Source organism: Peromyscus maniculatus, chromosome 3 (genome assembly GCF_049852395.1).
Source record: "Peromyscus maniculatus bairdii isolate BWxNUB_F1_BW_parent chromosome 3, HU_Pman_BW_mat_3.1, whole genome shotgun sequence".
NCBI lineage: Eukaryota > Metazoa > Chordata > Mammalia > Rodentia > Cricetidae > Peromyscus > Peromyscus maniculatus.
Genome location: NC_134854.1, coordinates 142,547,234 through 142,568,783, shown reverse-complemented (window position 1 = coordinate 142,568,783; position 21,550 = coordinate 142,547,234). Strand labels below are relative to the sequence as shown.

The window sequence follows — 21,550 nt, the reverse complement described above, 5'->3', positions numbered from 1 at the left end:
GAACAGCCAGTGCTCCTAACCTCTGAGCCACCTCTCCAGCCCTCCAACCAGCTTTTTGTTCTTGTTGTTTTTTAATTGTAGACAGGTGGTAGTGGCATACACCTTTAATCCTAGCACTTGGGAGGCAGAGGCAGGTGGATCTTTGAGTTTTGAGACCAGTCTAGTCTATAGAGTGAGTTTCAAACAAACAAACAAACAAAACAAATAAAAATAAAATAATAAAATAAAATAAAACTGTATGTGTGCATGCACATGAGTATGCACACATGAGTGTGGGTGCTCAGAGAGGCCAGAGACATAGGATCCCCTGCAGCTGGTTTATAGGTATTTATGAGCCATCTGACGTGGATGCTGAGAACTCTGGTCCTCTGTAAAATCAGTACATGCTCTTAGCTTCTGAGTCATTTCTCTAGCCCCTCAACTGACTTTATAATATTTCCACCCACTTCTCCTCCATTCACTTATAGTCTGCAACTCTACACAAATTGCTGGCCACTCATTCTTCTTCAGATACGTCCCTTGTTTTCCTACCCCCAGCTTTTGCTCACAGTTCTTACCACAGAACACACTGGCCCTATTCAAAGTTATGCTTGTCCTTCAAAGTTCACTCGGTGTCTGCCTTTTACAATAATCCATCTCAAATCCTTCTGTGTAGGGTGCAATCTAATCTTGTTTGTCTGTCTATGTATGTACACCATTGAGTCCTCAAGGATCATCATGATTTATCCATCCATATATCTATTAGTCATCATCCCCCACAAGTGACTTTTCTTTAGGTGTTTGTAAAAGAGAAGTTACTAGCAGTGTAAAGTCTAAGCCTGAACTAAAATAAGGTGTCAACCAACTCACGGCTTATTACTTGAGTATGATGTGGACCCTCTGTAGGTGCTATGTAGAAGAAACTCAGTGATTTGCAGACTTATGTTGCATACTAAAAGTCTGTTCATTGAACATACTCGAATATATGTATGTAAATGAGTTGTAAGCTGGAGAGATGGGGTTATTTAGTAAAGTGATTGCCACACAGGCCTGAGGTCCTGGGTTCAATGGAAGAAAGGCTGAGTACACCGGTGCATGATTGTAATCCCAGTAATGGAGAGGCTGGGGCAGGAGGATCCCTGAGACTTGCTAGATAGCCAGTCTAGCCAAAGAGGTAAGTTCTGGGTTTAGTGGGAGATCCTGCATCAAACAATAAGGTGGAAGGGCCTAGAGATGGCTCAGGATTAAAAGCACTTGCTGCTCTTCCAGAGGACCTGAATTCAGTTCCCAGAACACATGTAAAGCAGCTACAGTCACCTGTAACTCCAGCTCCAGGAGATCTGATACTCTGGCCTCTGTGGGCATTTGCACACATATATACAAATCCACATGCACACAGACACAATTTAAAATCTTCACACACACACAATTTAAAATAAAAATAAAATCTTAAAAAAAATAAAGTGGAGAGAAAGTGAAGAAGACACACAGCATCATCCTCTGGCCTCCATATATATATATATATATATATATATATATATGTATACACACACACACACACACACACACACACACACCACACCACACAGACATGCAAAAGTGCTATATAAAACTTTTAAAAAGTGGGACAGCCACTGAAAAGGAGATGCACACTCATACACAAGATTAGTCAACTGATTATTTTCTATGGTTATCAGAGACAGAATATATGTATTTGTATGTGCATATATGTATATTTACTATGGCCCATATTCAGAAATCTACTGATTTGTCTATGCTTTTCTAACCCTTTTTAAACTACATTTTTTCCCCTCTATTCTAAGTATAATCATGTGTTGGTAGAAAATTTGCAAAGGAAATAAAAAGTAAAAAGGAAAATAAAAGAAGAAAGTGAGTCATTCATAAACCCACAGTCCAGAAATAACCAGTAAACATTTTGTTATGTTTCCTGCCAATAGTAAAACTTGCATATTTATTCTACATGAGTTTTGAGGGCATTCAAGATCAAATGTTTATCTAGTTCTAAGTCCTCCCCACCAACCCTTTAATGTGCAGTTAGTCTTTTGGTATTTGTGATGGGTAATCTTGGTTGTTAACTTGATGTGTAAGAAGAGGAACCAGCAACTAAAAGTTGTCTCTGTTGAATTGGCCTGTGGGCATGCATGCCTGTGAGGCATTTTCTTGACTGTTGATGATGTGGGAGGGCCCAGTCCACTGTGGTCTTGGGTTGGATAAGAAAGGTAGCTAAACTGGGCAGTGGTGGTGCACGCCTTTAATCCCAGCACTTGGGAGGCAGAGGCAGGCGAATCTCTGTGTGTTCGAGGTCAGCCTGATCTACAAAGAGAGTTCCAAGACAGCCAGGGCTACACAGAGAAACCCTGTCTCAAAAAACCAGAAAGAGAAAGAAAAAGAAAAAAAAAAAGAATGGTAGCCAAGTGTGAGGCTGGGTGCTCCTCTGTGGTCTCTGCCTCAGGCTCCTGTCTTGAGTCCCTGCTTTGGTATTTCTCAACCATGGACTGTAGGCTGTAAGTTAAAACAAAGCCTGTCCTTCCTCAAGTTGCTTTGGTCATGGTGTTTACCACAGCAACAGAAGGCTAACTAGGACAGTATTCCTTTACATATTCTTCAAAAATATTTTTTATATATCTACTCATAGCTGCAGCAACCTATATTTAGCCATTTATTTACCCCTATAAATCTCAATGAACATCCTTGCATTTCTGAGCAACAATTATTTTCTTAGGCTGAACCTAGAAACGTTTCGGTCTCTCTTTTTGTAATTTTTTGAGTCAAGGTTTCTCTGTGTAGCCCTGGCTGTCCTGGAACTCACTCTGTAGACCAGGCTGGCCTCAAACTCAGAGATCCAGCTGCCTCTGCCTCCTGAGCGCTGGGATTAAAGGTGTGCACCACCATCGCCTGGCACATTTCAGTCTCTGCATACTCCCCAGCTTATTTTCCGGAGCTCCCATTTGAAAACACTTCCAGAGGAGACTCCAGTGGTTCCGGTTCTGTGGGTCAGAAGCTTGGGAGATACCAGTGTGGTGGGACAAGCAGTAGTTACATGACTGAAGTCGCTATTCTCTCTGAAAGAGAGGTGAGAAAATGGGAATGGGATCCACAGGCAGATGGACACAGCAAAGCAGAGCAGACTCTGAGGCAGGAGGACCTTACCACAGCAGGTGCAGCCGCTGGAGGCAGAGGGGACACATCTCAGAGTTACACCACCAGGAGCCCAGTCCTGGAGGGGGGCGAGGGGAAGGCTTTGTGCGTTTTACCTCTAGGAGCCACACTAAGTACCCACAGTGAATACTGTAAGACAGTCTCCTGCAGAGGGAACAGGAACAGGACCATTCTGAAATAACAGCGGATGTGTTCCTTTACATAAGGTCTGCTCTCAAGAGAAGTTATTAACCACAGCCTAAGCTTCTGATGCCAGCCTAGCTGACCTGAGGGAAGGGAAACACGCACTGGAGCCCATGATGGCCATCTTGTCCCACCTCAGAAGTCGGGGATGGGAGGATTGAAAAGCACTTCTGAGGTTCACTCCTGAGGCACGAGCTCAGGAAAGCACTGAGACCTGATGATAGGACCATCAAGCCCCCAACACCCTACAGAGAACCTCACCACAACTACTTACAGTGTTCTTTTTGCCTGATACATGGTATCTACATATCAAGAGTTTCTTAAAGGCACAGTTTGAAGAGATGAAAAGATTGACCAAGACCAAGACACTAGAATAAGACATGGCAGGGGCGCTAAACTTACCTGATCAAGAATTTAAACCTCTAGGGGATGGAGAGAGGGTTCAGTAGTTAAGAGTCCTAACTGCTCTTCCAGAGGACCTGGGTTCAATTCCCAGCACCCACATGGCAGCTCACAGCTGTCTGTAACTCCAGTTCCAGGAGCTCGACACTCTCATACAGACATACATACAGACAAAACACCCATGCACATTAAACAAACAAACAAACAAATAAATTTAAACCTCTGAGATGTGCAAAGGACCCAAAAGTACACAGAAAGCAAGCAAAGACAGATTGTAAATAAAGCTGAGAGGTAGGAATCCAAGAAGGGGCTGGGGTTGTGGCTCACAACGTGCTAGCCTAGCATGTTCAAGGTCCCGGGTTCCATCCCCAGCACCAAAAAGGAAAGTAAAGACATAAACATGGGACACTTGGAGACAGTGTCTTACTAAATGAGACAAAAGAACACTAGTCAATCAAGATCGCATAAAGTGAAAATCTACAAAAGGAAACCTCAAGAAAGAACCAAAAAGAAAGGCTGGAGAGACGGCTCAGTAGTAAAACATTTACCATGAGAGCCTAATGGACTTGAGTTCGATCCCCCGAGCCCACGTAAAGGTGAAAGGAGAGAGCTGACTCCCCAAAGTTGTCCTCTGACCTCCACATGTACACCATGACACAAATGCTCCCCAACACACACACACACACACACACACACACACACACACACACACACACACACACGGGGTGGGGTGGGGGAATAAACAAATGTACAAAAATAAGAACCAGTGGACAAGGTAGCTCACACATTTAATCCCAGCACTTGGGAGTTAGAGGCAGGGGGATCTCTGTGAGTTCAAGGCCAGACTAGTTTAGGAGTCACTTCTCCTAGCAAGTTCCAGGACACCCAGGAATACATAGAGAGACCTTGTCTCAAAAAAATGAAGAAAAATAAAAAGTACAAAAATAAAAATAAGAGTCACAAAGAAGTCAGGGCTAGAGAAATGACTCAGTAGCTAAGAGTGTTTACTACTCCAGCAAAAGACCCAAGTTAGATTCCTCACACCCATGCCATTGGTATACATCTGCCTGTGACTCCAGCTCCAAGGAGATCCTGCCACTTCCGGTCTCTGTGGGCATCAACACACACACACACACACACACACACACACACACACACACACACACACACTTTAAAAAATAAGACAAATAAATATAAAGAAGAACCAAGAAGAAATCCTAGAGATTTCAAGCCCAGGAACAGAAACACAGACCACCTTTGATGGGTTTCTCTGCACGTGTCAGGGCTGTGGAAAAAAATCTGCGTTTGAGGACGTGTCCACAGAAACCCTTCAAACTGAAAGCGTCGAACCAAAACAGACAAGCAAGAGAATATTTAAAGTCTGTGCAGCAACTGCAGCAGATGTGGATGGAGATCTGAGGAGGAAGAAAGGGGCAGAAGACATTCAAGACGAAGATGAGTGAAGAGTCTTCTTGACTGGATCTCCAATGCTAATGAATAGCAGGGCCAGGAAGTGCAGAGAATTCTAGGCAGGATTTAAAGAAAGCTTCAGCGAGAGAGTTAAAGATAAGGACACCCAAAAGAAAACAGGGCAGTGAAATGTTTAAAGTGCTCAGAGGGCACCAGTGAGATCGTTGGGGCGGGGGGGGGGGGGGGGGGGGGGAGGGAGTAGAGGTTCTTGCCAACAGGCCTGATGACCTGAGTTCCATCCCTGAGAAGCACAGATGAAAGAGAAGTGATTCCTGAAGGTTGTCCTCTGGCTTCCATATTTGCACTGTGGTATACAGGCACACCTGTTGAAATGAAAGGGTAAGGCCATCAAGATGGCTCAGTAGGTCAAGGTACGTGCCTCAAAAGCTCAGCCACCAGAGTTCAATCCCTGTCACCCAGGTAAAGGCGAAGAGGAAACCACCTCCCCAGAGCTGTCCTCTGGCCTCCACACATACACCATGGTACACATGTACATACATCATGCATGCTTGCACATACAATAATAAAACATAAACTTAGAAAAAGAAACAAACATATAAGTCAACTTCACACCAACACTGAAGGGCACACTGAATGATCACAATATGAGTTAAGCTTCAAATGACTGAGAAACACGAAGTATCCATAGTCACTGAAAGACAAGCAAAAAAAAAAAAATTGGAAGTGCAGAAGAAAAAACTATACAAGAAAACAAACAGGCACACTGCATTACCAAAATTGCGTGTCCTGAGAAACAAGCCAACTATTTAGAGTTAACAACCACAACTTGTTGAAGGAATTAGATACAACCAACCAGCTTCCCCAGGGAAGAAAAAAACCAGCCATAGAAACTGGAATGGCAAGCTTCTGTGTGAAGAAGGAGGCTATACTGTTGTGTGAAAGTTTTCCTGGTGGGGAGTGCCCTCAAGATCAAATGACTGCAGAAGACAATGTGTAAGAAGAGAGGGCAAGATTACTGAAGCTGGTTGAAAAAGAACCAGGAAACACCCCCAAGGGGAAGAATTAACAGGCACAAGAAATTGAAGTTTAGTGAGGAAACCAGACACCTTGACATGGGCTTAGAGGAACACTAAGGTGAAGGAAGTAATAAGTTAAGGTGGTGGTGGTGGGGGCATTTTCTAGAGCCTTGAAGAAACTCAGACTCACTGTTGAAGCAGGATCTAGAGAAGCCAGCCATCAATATCAGCTGTTTAAGACAGAGGTCTTCTCCCATAAACCACACCAGCTAACTATGATACAGGATGGAGGCTGGAGAGATGGTCAGTGGTTAAGAGCTCTTGTTGCTTTTGCAGAGAACTGGGGTTCAGTTCCCAGCACCCACATGGTGGCTCACAACCATCTGTCTATAATTCCAGTTACAGGGAACTTGATGCTCTCTTCTGAACCCTGGGCATCAAGCACACACATGTGGTACACATGCATGTAGGCAAAACACTCATACACATAAAGTAACTAAATAAACTTTAAAAATAAAAAGATTAAACTGGGCGGTGGTGGCTCACAACTTTAATCCCAGCACTCAGGAGGATCTCTGTGAGATTGTGGCTATCCTTGGCTACAGAGTGAGGCCCAGGATAGCCAGGGTTACACAGTCAAACCTTGTCTTGAAAAAACAAACAACAACAACAAAAAAGATGTGTGAGGAAGAACACTCTCTAAATATGCAAATGACAGCTAATCTGAGATGTGTGGTTTGTTATCGAGAACAGAAAAAGAAATTACTTCAGTGGAGGAATAGTATTAACAACTTGCAGACATGCCTTTAAGAACACAGTGGCTTGTCTCCACCAGAGAGCTGGGGTACTAGGTACTGAACTTGGGTCACCAGACTTGTATGGCTAGCACTTTTACCTACTGAACCATTTCCTCAGTCTGACTTGCCTATTTTTAATCAATATTACTAAGGTTTGTCTATGTTGTTGCATGCTACTGCTGTCCTTCATTTTCATTGCTCAATAATTACCCAGTGTGATTATAAGAAAAAAAAAACAACACACACACACACACACACACACAGCGGCTGTGTTAGACATATAGTGCTGGGGATGTCTTTCTGTATGCTGTGAATGTGTTTCTCTGATTGGTTAATAAATAAAGTATTGATTGGCTAGTAACCAGGCAGGAAGTATAGGCAGGACAAAGAGAGAGGAGAATTCTGGGAAGAGGAAGGCTGAGTCAGGAGATGCTGCCAGCCGCTGCCGCCACGAGAAGTAAGATGTAAAGGTACCAGTAAGCCATGAGCCGCGTGGCAAGGTACAGATTTATAGAAATGGATTAATTTCAGATAAAGAACTAGATAGCAAGAAGCCTGCCACGGCCATACAGTTTATAAGTAGTGTAGGTTTCTGTGTGTTTACTGGGGTCCAAGCAGCTGCAGGACTGGCGGATGAGAGAGATTTGTCCTGACCATGGGCCGGGTGGGACACAGGAAAACTTCAGCTACAGTTCAGTTGGTAGAATGCTTGTCTAGCATGCACAAAACCCCAGGTTCCATTCTCCAGCACCCCATTAAAATGGTTCTGGTGGTGCTCACCTGTAGTCCTACTGCTCAGGAAGTAGAGGAGGGAGTCAGAGGTTCAAGATCATCATCAGCTACATCGTGAGTTCTACACTAGCTTGGGATGCATGAGACCTTAAACTTTAAAAAAAGAAAAAGGAAAAGAAAAGAAAAAAGGACACAGTGGAGAAGCAAGACAGAATATAGACAGTAAAGCACATTCTCAGCTTTGCTGCCACACCATGAACAAGATAAATCTTGTGATGAAACAGTTCATAGCAGCCAAGAGTCAAGACGCTGATTACCAGTCAATTACTAAAAACACGAGGAAGCAGGTTCCCGAGCAATAAACCGTCCTGGGTGTTCCGCACAGTGTCAGCAGAAAGCAAGTCTGAATCAGCTGATGAGTCTGTACAGAAATACCTTCTTGTTGCTGAATCTCATACAAACTAATGTAAGACGGTTTACCTCCTGGAGAATATGCTAAACACTTCTGAACGTCCTCATTTTTGTGATCTCTTTGGAGAAGGATATCTTAAACAGTGCAACAGTTTGAGGAAGAGTTTATATACAGAAAGAGGTGGAGTCAAGAGGGGTGTGGCTCACTGATAGAGTACTTGGCTAGCATATGCAAGGCCCTGAGTTCAGTCTCCAGAACTGGCAAAAAGAGAGAAAAGAAGAGAAAAGAAAAAGGAAGGAAAGAAAGGGAGAGAAAAAAAGACACCTCAGAGAAACAAAACTGAGGACATTTGTTGCAGTAGACTTGACTTCAAACAATGTTAAAAGTAATTTAGAAAAAGAGAAAGTAAAACAGGCTCACACCTGAGAGAAAGCAGAGGGCCTGAGGGTGTAACTCAGAGGTACAGTACTTGCTTAGCTTGGTTTGGTTTTTTTTTTTGTTTTGTTTTGTTTTTTTGGGGGGGGAGGTTTCGAGACAGGGTTCCTCTGTGTAGTTTTGCACCTTTCCTGGATCTCACTGTGTAGACCAGGCTGGCCTCAAAGTCACAGAGATCCATCTGCGTCAGCCTCCCGAGTGCTGGGATTAAAGGTGTGCGCCACCACTGCTCGGCTCTTGCTAGCTTGTATGAGGTCCTGGGGTCTAGTCCCCAGCATAATGGGAAGAAAAACAAATACATAAACAAATTTAATAATTCCAAAGAATAAAGGTAAAATGATCTTTCATTTTTATTATCTTTCTCAGTTTAGAAATGAAAATTTGAGCAGGGCGGTGGTGGCGCACACCTTTAATCCCAGCACTCGGGAGGCAGAGCCAGGCGGATCTGTGTGAGTTCGAGGCCAGCCTGGGCTACCAAGTGAGTTCCAGGAAAGGCACAAAGCTGCACAGAGAAACCCTGTCTCGAAAAACCAAACCAAAACAACAACAAAAAAAAAACCAAACAAACAAAAAATGAAAATTTGTATGTTTGCTGTGAACAATATGGTTACTTTTCTTGTTTTCATTGAGCTAACAGATAATGACAACAATACACTTGATTACACACGTGTATGTACATGTCACGTAGATTACACACGTGTATGTACATGTCACGCGGATGGTTGCAGGGTGGTAAAGGGCTGAGAGCAAAGACAAACAGTGAGAGAGGAGCTGGGATTTGTGTTACAGAGCACCGGTGATAGCTACGAAGTGTCAGAGTTCTTTGGAAGTACACACGGATTACTTGTGAATGTATTACCGATCTGAGATGACCTCTGGAGAAAAGGTAATTAGAAAAAAGGAAGGCAAAATGGAGTCATAGAAATTGCTCAGTTAAAACCACAAAGTCATGGTGTCACGTGCCTTTGATCTCAGCACTAGGGAGCAGAGGCAGGTGGATCTCTGTGGGTTTAAGGCCAACGTGGTCTACATAGTGAGTTCCAGGACAGGCAAGGGCTAGGCAGAGGGACCCTGTCTCAAAAGCAAATAAACAAACAAACAAAAAGCCAACGAACAGACAATCAACAAACAAATAAACAAACCAAAAATCCATAAAGTGGTTGTGGTTGTTTAAATGCAAAGTCATTCATAATCTTAGAAATTTAAAGCTTGGTCTCCAGTTGTTGGTAATGTTTGGGGAAACTTAGGAGGTGTGGCCTTGTTGGAGGAAGTTTGTCCCTAGGGGAGGGCTTTGAAGTTTCAAAGACTCATGCCATTCCCAATTCATTCTCCTTGCTCCCTGTTTACATGTCAAGATGTCAGCTCTTAGCTTCCAGGTCCAGCCCCAGTGCCTGCCTGCTGTATGAGGGACTCATCCCTCTGGGACTGTAAAGCCCAAGCAAGCCCTTCCTCCTGTAAGTTGCCTTGGTCATGGTGTTTAATCATAGCCAACAGAAAAGTAACTAATGCAGTTGTTCACGTCTATATCATCAGTGCTTGGAGATGGAGGCAAAAGGTCATCCTCATCTGTAAAGGCCAGCCTGGGCTACATGAGACCCTGTATCAAAATGAAAAAAACATACCAAGAACCCATGAAGATAAGAAAAGAGATAAAGACAAAAATGTGAACAAGGAACAAGTCAAAAAATAGAAGACTGTAATAAATGCAATATATATTAATCTAACTACATAAAAAAAAACCCACAGGGGCTAGAGAGATGGCTCAATGGTTATGAGCACTTCGTGCTCTTCCAAAAGACCTGGGTTCAATTCCCAGCACCCATGTTAGGCTGCTCACAGCTGCCTGTAACTCCAGTTCTAGGGGAGCTGATATCCTTTTACGGCCCCTCAGGCATCATACTCACATGATGTACACACGTTGTATATGTGCATACACTCGGGTACACACACACTCACACACTGAGTAAATAAGTCAGTGTTTAAAAATCACTTTAAATGTCAAACAGTCTAAATGCATCAATTAAAAGACAGAGACGGGGCTTGGGTGGTAGCTTAGCTGGAAAAGTGCTTGCTGTGCAAAGATGGGGTATGGAGTTGAATTCCCAGAAACCACTTTAAAAATCTGGGGGCAGTTGCAACTTATTGTCCAGCATTGGAGAGGAAAAAACAGGCATATCCTTGGGGTCAGCCACCCTAGCCAACATGGTGAGCCGCAGACCAGTGGGAGACCTTATGTCAAAACCAAGGCAGACGGCCTGAGAAATGGCACCTACTTCATTTTCCTGAGTAGACCTATGCCTCCAGGCCCAGTGGATATGACAGTCCTTCATGTGTATGCATCAAACTATGTGATGCAAAAACTCATAGAAATTGAAGGGAAAGTAGATGCCACACTCTTATTATAGGTGGAGATCCGAGAGCCCCTCTTTCAGGAATGGGCATGATCAGCAGGCAGCTGAAAATAGGTAAGGGTGTAGTTAAATCCACTACCAGCCGCAGCAGCAGCAGCAGCTGGATATAACTGATATCTACAGATGCCTTCATCACAACAATAGAATTACGTACTCTGCTCAGGCTCACTTGGAGCATTCAGTGCCACAAAACATACCTTAATAAATATTTGAAAATAGAAATCATGAGCTGGGCATCATGGCACATGCCTTTAGTCCCAGTTCTCAGGAGGCAGAGGCAAGAGGATCTCTGTGAGTTCAAAGCCAGCCTGGTCTACATAGTGAGTTCCAGGACAGCCAGAGCTATGTAGAGAGACCCTGTCTTAAAAAGAAAATAGAAATCATGTGATGTCTGTTGCTAGACCAAAGTGAAAATTGACCAGAAAGCAATTACAGAAATGTAACTGGAAAACCCACAAATTATGGAGATTAAACAGCATACATTTAGGTAATCCATGTAACTAAGGACCTTCCAAGAGAAATTGAAAATATTTTGAACTAAATGAAAAGGAAGACACAATTTATGGGATGCAGCAAAATCAGTGTTCAAAGGGAAATTCAGAGCACTCAATGTGGATACTGGAAAAGAAGAAACATCTAGAACCAGTAATCTATGCATCTAAATTAGGAAAATAGGAAAAGAGCAAGTGATACATGGCAATAGACTCCTTAAAGCCTGTGGGAAGCTGATATGGAAAGACAGGAAATTCAAGGGAATCTTGGGCTACACAGCAAGACCCTGTCCAAACACACACACACACACACACACACACACACACACACACACACACACACACACACACTCACACACTCATACACTTATATACACATGCACACACACACATACTCACATGCACATACATACACACATGCATATACACACACTCACACACGCAGACACACATACTCACATGCACATGCATACACACATACTCACATGCACATGCATAAATACACACACACACACACACACACACAAACAAACAAACAAATATTTAGGAACCAGGACGATCAAGAGTTCAAGGCCAGCCTGAGCTACATGAGACTGAAAACTGATTAAGCTATGAGACCTTTTCTGAACAACAACAAAGCAAGCAAGCAAACAACAAACTCCCCAGTTAAATAGAAAAAAAAAAAAAGAACAATTAAATGAAGGTAAGCTGAAAAAATGAATAATAAAAAAGTACAGAGCAGAAATCAACAAGGCCATTGAACTCAGGGCCTCACCCACACTAGACAAAGCATGACCACTGAGCTAGAGTCATAGCCTTTGCTTTGTCTTTGAGGTAAGCAGGCTGCATCTTTTTACCCCAGACTGATCTTGGTTATTGGCCACTGTGTCCAGCCAATGGACAGCAGAGTGAACGCAGGAAGACAGGTCCATTGTTACCAAGATGTCAGTTCTGCTCGGTTTGATCTACAGATTCACAACAATCCCAATCAAAATAAATTTTTGGGTATCTGCAAAATGACTCGGCAGTGTGTATATGCAGAGGCAAACACCCAAATCTAGAACAGCGAATAATAATACAGTGTTCAAAGAAAACAAGGAGGAGACTGATATGACCCAAACTCACAAGGCACTATAAATCTATACAGATCAAGACAATATGCTATTGGCAAAAGAATAGATCAGTGGGACGGTACAGAGTCTGCAAGTAGATATACAGTCAACTGTGTTTGGAAAGAGGAAGGGAACCAGTGTATGTGTGAGTGTGTGTGCATGTATGTAAGTGTGTGTGTGTGTGTGTGTGTGTGCGTGTGTGAGTGTGTGCATGTGTGCAAGTGTGTGTACGGGGGGGGCGACAATAACATAGAAATCAATAAGAGTGAATATGATCAAAATATACTATACACACATATAGTAATCTCATAGTGAAACTCATTATTTTGTACAATTAGTATATGCTGATGAAAATGTCTAAAAGTAAATAAATTGCTGTTCATAGTGGTCCACGCTTAGAGGCCTACGCAGAAGGACTGCCAAAAGTTTAAGGGCAGCCTGGGCTATGTAGAAAGGAAAAGATGGGGGTGGGCGGCTGCTAAAGGGAAGGGGAACGGAAAAAAAAACAATGGAAAGGCCAAGAAAAGAAAAGGAGAGGAATAAACTAGTAAACCCAGGCATTGGACTGTTCATCAGTCCTGAAAAGAAATATGCTGGGGTTGAGAAACGGCTCAGCTGGTAAAGTGCTTGCCTTGTAGGCACAAAGATCTGAGTTCAATCCCCAGAATTCACTTAAAAAAAAAGCTAAAGCCGGGCGGTGGTGGCACACGCCTTTAATCCCAGCACTTGGGAGGCAGAGGTAGGCAGATCTCTGTGAGTTCAAGGCCAGCCTGGTCTCCAAAGCGAGTTTCAGGAAAGACACAAAGCTACACAGAGAAACCCTGTCTCGAAAGACCATAAATAAATAAAGTAAATAAATAAATAAAATTTTTAAAAAAAGCTGAGCATGGTGATGTGTGCTTAGAATCCCAGCACTGAGGAGGTGGAGACAGGGAGACAGGCAGGTCCCAGAGGCTCACTAATCAGCCAGCCTAGCCCACGTGGTGAATTCCAGGCCAGTAAGAGACCCTGCTTCATAAAAAAAGTGACTATCACTTGAGGAATGACATCATAGGTTGTCCTCTGACCTCTCTGTGTGTTCACACACTCAAGCACGCACATATGTGGACTTTCTCAGATACATATACAAACAAAGAAATAAGCTGTCAAGGCATGGAGAAGTATTAGATTACTAAGTGAGAGAAGACAGTTTGAAAAGTCGAATTTGTATAATACCAACCACATGACAGTCTGGGTAGAGCAAAACTGGAAAAGACCACGTGATTGGTCACTGTCGGGGCTTGAGAAGGATGAACAGGTGGAGATGGGAAATAATGGTCCTAGAGTGGTAGAAACCAGCCACTGCGTTTCTTCATGCACACTGTGAACTGCACACTTGGATAATGGAGGATCCGTTCTAGTGGGGGAGATGATAATGTTGGAGTCTGCGCATTACAAGGGTGGGGAGTCTATGGGAGTTCCCTGGGCCGCCTTTACAAGTGTGCAATGACCTAAACCTGCTCTAAACGAATCCAGAAGGTAGAAGGGTTGAGGATGCAGCTCAGTGGCAGAGTGTGTGCTGAGTGTGTGCAGAGTGTGTGAGGCTCTGGGTGCCCAAAATGCCACACTTAAGTCTTGGAGAAGAGCAGGAAGCTGACCACCTCTCCAGCTCAAGTCAAGTGTACACTAGTTTCTCGGCTTGTGTTTAGTCTGAAGATCAGGTTTTGGCATAAAAAATTCTTAATCTTAAAAGTCCTTTTCTAGGGGGCTGGAGAGACAGCTCAGCAGTTAAGATCACTAACTGCTCTTCCACAGGACCTGGCTTCAACTCCCAGCACCCACATGTCAGCTCACAACCGTAACTCCAAGATCTGACACCCTCATATAGACATGCATGCAGGCAAAGCACCGATGCAAAAAAAAAAAAATATATATATATATATATATATATATATATATATATATATATATATATATATATATATATATATATATATTGTTAAAGTCCTTTTCTGGGGCCTAGAGGGATGGCTCAGTTAAACGCACTCGCTGTTCTCGCAGAGGACCTGGGTTCCACACCCATCAGTTCCCAGCAACCACATGGTGGTCATCACCATCAGTAATTCCTGTTCCGGGAAATCCAAGACTCTCTCCTGCTGTACAGGTACCAGGTGTGCATGTGGTGCACATACATACATGCAGGCACAATACTCAGAAACATAAAAATAAATCTAAAAAGAATTGTTTTTAAAAAGTCCTTTTCTGCTCTTTAATTGTCTGACTCTTGGAAAAGTTCTCATGCAACTTAGAGCTGATGCTGCTCTGCTTGGTTGACACTCTGCCTTGCCAGAGCCTTCCATTCATTCCCTGTAGTGCCTTCCGAGCCTGTGGCACCGAGGGCAGGACGCCTGTCTGCCTCTCCCCAATAGATGGTGGCCTACCTTATGCTGCTGCCGCCGCCGTCCGAAGGAGACAGTCTGTCCCACACAAGAAAGCCTTGTAGAGAAACTCGGGTCTCATAAAAGTTTAGGTTTTCCCAACCTGCCTCTCTCTCTGTCTCTGTGTCTCTCTATCTCACTGTCTCTCTCTGTGTCTCTGTCTCTGTCTCTGTCTCTCTCTCAGACTCCAAGTTTGTATTCCTTTGTCCCTAGAGAACAGCTGGGCAGCGCTGGTGTAGCAACCACTGTCCCAGGGTTTGGGGGGAAGCAGTGCACAGAATATGAAATCGTTTTTTGATAACACAGCTCTAAGAAGCTCTCTGACAAGGGGAAGCAGAAGCCAAGAGGAATTGAAATAATCCACGTTTCATATATCTAAAGACATGTGAGGAACCAGCCCTAGGGAACTGCGTGAAATGGAGCTAAAGAGCAAAGGCCAGGGGAACATTCAGAGAACGAACGGGGTAAGGACGAGAGAGAACAGGGGTGGGGGTGCCTATCAAGTGACTAAACGCCCAGGTTCCCTTCTCCTGGCTCCGCGCTTCTCTTCCCTTGCTCCCGACAGAACTTACTTGAAGGTGGATGACTTCTCGGTCTGACTCCATCTTGCTGCCCTCCGGCTTCTTCCCACCCTCGGAGTGCCTGGAGTTTGCGTGGGCTCTTCGGCTGGGCAGTCTGTGGCTGCAGCTTTTCTGGGGTGGGAGACAGGGCCGCTGCAAGACAGACCTGCTATTCATCCGCTGATGCGGGATGCTTGGCTTGGCCTCAGCCCCTGGGGGAGGCGCACATGTGTGCAAGTGTCTGCCCTGCATGTGGCATATCGATAGGTGGCCTTTTGAGTCCCCCTTCCAGTCCCCGCCAGGCCATCTGAGGTTACCTCGTCTGCTTTGAGGCAGTAGCTTTACTATTTGTAAATCTGCATATTTGCCAAGGAAATTGGAGAGTAGCTCTAAGGGAGTCTTCGTGCTTCTCACTAGTGGTTCAGAATAGGGTCTGCAGTCACAAGGGTCGGGTAGCCCTCAGCATAGTCTCAAGACGGAAGTTTCAGGGATTTCTCATCATGGCTGTTTGTGCCCTCCATTCTTAAGAGTGGGGGAGAGGAGGGAGTAGCTTACCCAGGAGGATGCAAAGCTACAAGGTAAGTGATGCAGCTTCACGATAGATTGATTCCAGCCGGGAGGTGGTGGCCCCCACGCCTTTAATCCCGGCACTCAGGAGGCAGAGCCAGGCGGATCTCTGTGAGTTCGAAGCCAGCCTGGTCTACAGAAAGAGTTCCAGGACAGATAGGGCTCTTACAGAGACTGATTCTTTCAACTGTTCTCCCGATGTGAGAGGGAGACCGAGGTGAGAGAGCGTGGGGAAGGCTGTGCCTTCAGATCCTTTCCTGAAGCCAGCTGCATTTCCTCCACTTCTAAAAGAGAGCTACAACAGCCAGCCTTTTTTTGGAAACTGATTATTTTTCCTGTTTACCTTAGAACCTAAAACACTTCTGTCTTGTTCCTAGACCTGTTTTAGACTCAAGATGCTGTCTGTGGTAGGAGTGTCTGTGAATGTGCCAGATGAGGGCTGTCAGCGAGAATTTCCATTCAGGGTAACGGGAGGTAGGAACGGGGTAGGGCAGAGTCCTGTGTTTATTCTTACCACTCTCATATTGAAGACACACACACACACACACACACACACACACACACACACACAGAGAGAGAGAGAGAGAGAGAGAGAGAGAGAGAGAGAGAGAGAGAGAGAGAATTTCTTAACTTCTCTTACACAGTCTTAGACTCTGTGTGAGCAGGTTAGATGGTGCACGATTATCAAGTCAAGTCAACAAGATTACCCATCACGCCTACCTCCCACAATTACATCTGTGTCAGTCAGCTTTCTGTCACTGTGACAAAATACTTGGGGCAATCAATCAGCCTTTGGCATGTGGGTTCAGAGATTTTAGTTCATGGTTGGCAGGCCCTGCAGCAGCGCTCCAAAATCACCAACGTGTGTTGTAGAGGGAGTCCATTCACCCCCTCTCAAGGGCAAGCCCCACAGTAACCTAACTTCCTCCCACTGGCTCCCCCTCCACGACCTCCCAATAGCACCATCTCCTGATGACCAAGCCTTCAACACATGGGCCTCTGGGAAACATTTCACTACTCTCTGTGAGAAGAACTATCCTCAACATTTAGCATACACCGCTTACTTTTCATAATAATTCTGGAAGGTGGTTTCCATTCTTACCACTGATCTATAGAAGAAGAAAGAGAAGCACAGGAGGCTGAGCAGGTGCTCAAGGTTGCCCCAAGATTTGAACCCAAGAAACCCAGACTCAGACAAGGCCCACATTTGGTTTAAAGAGGAGAGGCAACCACACTCCTGATGGGTGCTCTCCTGCCCTCTGCCTTCCTCTTCTTTCCCTCATAGTCTAGAGTGAGAAAGTGAAGTCCATCCCTTGTTTCTTTGGCTCGCTATCTTTTTTTTTTCCTTATAAAAGAAAGAAAACATTTCATTGGAGGCATGCTTACATTACAGTTTCAGAGCATGGCCATCATGACGGCTCCAGCACCAGGCAGCAGGCTGACGGTCATGGTGCTGGAGCAGTAGATGAGAGCTTACATTTTATCTACATGCAGAGAGAGAGAGAGGAGGAGAGATTGAGCCTGGTGTGGGCTTTTAAAACCTCAAACTCCACTCCCAGTGACATACGTCCCACAAAAAGGCCACATCTCCTAATCCTTTCTAAACTGGCTTACTACCTTATGCGGAATTCTAGGATAATAACTCAAAGGGAGAAATAAAAAAAAAATTGAAAGTCCTCTTTAGCAATAAAACCTATCAAACACATTCTCTTGGACCAGTAAGGTAGATGGGTCAATTGGTACTGGGTTCTATAATCAAGTCCAATAGCCCAAGTTAGATCCTTGATATCCACATAGTGGAGGATAGAAACAATTCCTGTGGTGTGTGTGTGTGTGTGTGTGTGTGTGTGTGTGTGTGTGTTCATGTTTATGTTTATATATTATAAAATAAAAACGTGCTGTTTACTGTAGAGTTTAAAAAATGGGGTTGGAGAGATGATTCAGTGGTTAAGAGCACTGACTGCTCTTCCAGAGGACCCGGGTTCAATTCCCAGCACCCACATGGCAGCTCACAACTGTCTGTAACTCTAGTTCCAGAAGATCTGACACCCTCACACAGATATGCATTCAGGCAAAACACCAATGCACACAAAATAAAAAAATAAAATAAAATTTTCACGCGGTGGTGGTACAAGTCTTTAATCCCAGCACTCAGGAGTCAGAGCCAGGCGGATCTCTGTAAGTTTGAGGCCAGCCTGGTCTGCAGAGAGAGATTTAGGAGAGGCATCAAAACTACACAGAGAAACCCTGTCTCAAAAAAACAAACAAAAAAAATTAAAATAATAATAAAAAAAACCCTTTGGAGGATCAAAAACAAAATATTAACCGCCTCCTTTCCCGTTGCCTTCCTGCTGTGGCTGGCAGCTCCCATTATCTTTTAACTACGTAGATGCATCTGGCTGGATAGAGGGGAAAACAGGAGAAAATATGAAAGAGAAAAGCACCTGAAAAACTTTCCAAAGAAATTTCCTTAGTAACGAGTACATTGGCTTTAAGAGGAAACAGCTGTGATTGGTTAGGAACCTAGTTGGGTTGCTAAACCTGTCCTGAATGTGAACTGTACTGTATCTCAGAAGCATCATGTGGAGGTAAACAAGAAGCAGAATTTGGAAAGTATTTTTATCTCCTCTGTCACACTGTGACCCTGGACCAGGGGTCATCATACCTTTTCTGTAAGAGGCCAGAGAGCAACTCTTTTTTCCCTTTGTAGATCATATGGTTTCTGTCACACCCACTCAGCCCTGCTGTTATTGTGTAAAAACAGCCATACACAGTATTTAAGTAAATGAGGGAAGAAGCATTCCAATAAAACTTTATTAACAAAAAACAGACGGTCAGAGATGATAAAACTAAGACCAGGTGTGGCTCCACAAATTGTAGTCTGCTGAGCCCTATCCCAGAACTTAAACAGGAACATCTTTCAAGTCTAATTTTCATGGGTGTGGCAACTGCTGAGTCCCTCTGAGATGTCACTGTGTTGAACTCTCTGGGGACATTCACATTGGAAGGGAGTGGCCTGAGACAAATGCACAGCAAATGCATTTGTCATGAATGGTAGTTCTGACGTCTGGCTGTAGGACTGAACCTGCCCTGTGTGGAAGCTGTTCAGTCTCAGTGGGAAAGGTTTTATCTTTACTCTTAGGGTGATTTTTGTAGTGTGAAGTTCAAGAAAGATTTTTTAGGGAAACTTTCTTGGGGAAGATTTTTTTTTTTTTTTTTTAGAACACACTTTAACTGAAAGCAATAATGGGGTGGGGGCTTCAATATGGTTGTGGAGGGGCATAATTACAGAAGACACAGGGAAATACCTATAGGAATAATAAGACTATCCCTCTGCCTGGCATGCTGGTGCACACCTCTAATCCCAGCTAGTCTGACACTGTGATGGGAGGATTACTTTTGAACACAGGAGGGTTTGGGATTTGATTTGTTTTGGTTTTTGTTGTGGTGGGGTTTTTTCTTTCTTTCTTTCTCTCTCCCTCTTTCTCTTTCTTTCTTTCTTTCTTTCTTTCTTTCTTTCTTTCTTTCTTTCTTTCTTTCTTTCTTTCTTCCTTTCTCTCTCTCTCTCTCTCTCCTTTTTGTTTTGTTTTGTTTTTTCAAGACAAGGGTTATCTGTGTAGCTCTGGCTCGATGTCCTGGAACTTAATCTGTAAACCAGGCTGGCCTCAAACTCAAAGAGATCTGTCTGCCTCTGTCTCCCAAGTGCTAGAATTAAAGGCATGAACCACCACCACCCAGCTGAACCAAGGAAGTTTTAGTCCTAAAAAATGTAAATTTTTAAAAATGAAGATTCTGCCAATTGTAGTGATGATGCATGCCTTTATAATCCCAGCATTTGGGAGACAGAGGTAGGTGGATCTCTGTGAATTTGAGGCCAGCCAGGTCTACAGAGTAAGTTCCAGGACAGCCAGGATTACACAGAGAAACCCTGTCTCGAACAAATGAAGAAAGGAAGATACTGTAATTTCGCTTATTTGTTTTTTGAGACAAGGTTTCCTGAACTCCTGACCCACCCATCTCAATCCCCCAAATTACAAGTGTATACCACTACGCCTAGTTATTCCTGGTTGTCTTAGTTAGGGCTTCTATTGCTGTGAAGAGACACCATGACCATGGCGACTCTTACAAAGGAAAACATTAAATTGGAGTGACTTACAGTTTCAGAGGTTTAGTCTATTATCATGGTAGGACATGGCAGCATGCAGACAGGAGAAGGAGCCGAGAGTTCTACATCTTGATCTGCAGACAGCAGGAAGTGAACTGTAACACTGGGCATACCTTAAGCATAGGAGACCTCAAAGCCCACCCCCACAGTGACACACTTCCTCTAACAAGGCCACACCTACTCCAACAAGGCCACACTTCCTAATAGTGCCACTCCCTTTGGGGACCATTTTCCTTCAAACCACCACACTGGTTAATCTTACTTTTTTAATTAATTAAAATTTAATTCATTTAAAAACTATTTTTAAATGTGACATGTAAGAATTGTAAGCTGGACCAGGCATGGAGGCTCCTAGCTGTAATAGCAGCTTGAGAGACTGAAGCAGGAGAAACACATATTCAAGACCAGCCTAAGTTATAGAAGGAGACCCTGTCTGGAAAACATAAAAAAATATTATTAAATTACTGTAGGCTAAGGATGTAGCTCAGTAGTAGGACACATGTCTAGCAGGTGAGAGGCCCTGGTCCCCAATACCACAAAAAAAGAAAAATTGTAAGTATTTATGGGGTAACATATGCTGTTCTAATATAAGCACACACTGTATAATGTTCAAATTAAGGTAAACATATCAAACATCATTCCTATGTAGTAAAAATACTCTAAATGCTTTATCTTCTTTGAAATGTATGCATATTTTATCACTGTCTATTAAGCAGTATCTAAAATCCTTTAGCTGAATAGTGGGGGAACCCTGGAGTCAAGTCAAGTATCTGCCAAGTCACTGCGTTTTCTTAGACAAGTTACTTCTCTCCTTCAGGTGTGTGTGCGTGTGTGTGTGTGTGTGTGTGCGTGTGCGTGTGCGTGTGTGTGTGTGTGTGTGTGTGTGTGTGTGTGTGTGTGTGTTCTTTTTGAGGGGAGGAGAGTTGAAACAGGGTTTCTTTGTGTAGCCCCAGCTGTCCTGGACCTCACTCTGTAGACCAGGCTGGCCTTGAATTCAGAGATCCTCATGCCTCTGCCTCCCAAGTGTTGGGATTAAAGGTGTGCGCCACCACTGCCTGGCTATGTGAAAAATTAAGTTGTCGAAATAGTGACTCCTAAGATTCATACCCCTTTTAACTCTTGTTTCTAACGAATGTTTATATTAAATACCTCCTGGGTAATAGTGCAAATACTCAGCTCCAGGCCTAAGTTTAGTGTAGAAATTTGGAAACCTACTCGAGCTGGGTATGATGGCGCACAAATTTATTCCCAGCACTAGGG

At 43.8% G+C, this 21,550-nt stretch overlaps 1 protein-coding gene across 2 annotated transcripts in view; it reads right to left on the bottom strand.

The window, feature by feature from the left end:
- The window catches only part of Ninj2 (ninjurin 2), a 114,901-nt gene extending 99,136 nt beyond the window's left edge, over positions 1-15,765 (bottom strand). The window contains exon 1 of one of the 2 annotated variants that reach the window (XM_076567804.1): positions 15,571-15,765. In XM_076567804.1, the coding sequence (XP_076423919.1) occupies positions 15,571-15,735 (165 nt within the window). In that variant the 5' untranslated portion in view covers positions 15,736-15,765. The remainder of the gene's footprint in view (positions 1-15,570) is intronic. The other variant, XM_015985882.3, reaches the window with a different exon arrangement.
- Positions 15,766-21,550: the final 5,785 nt, after the last annotated feature.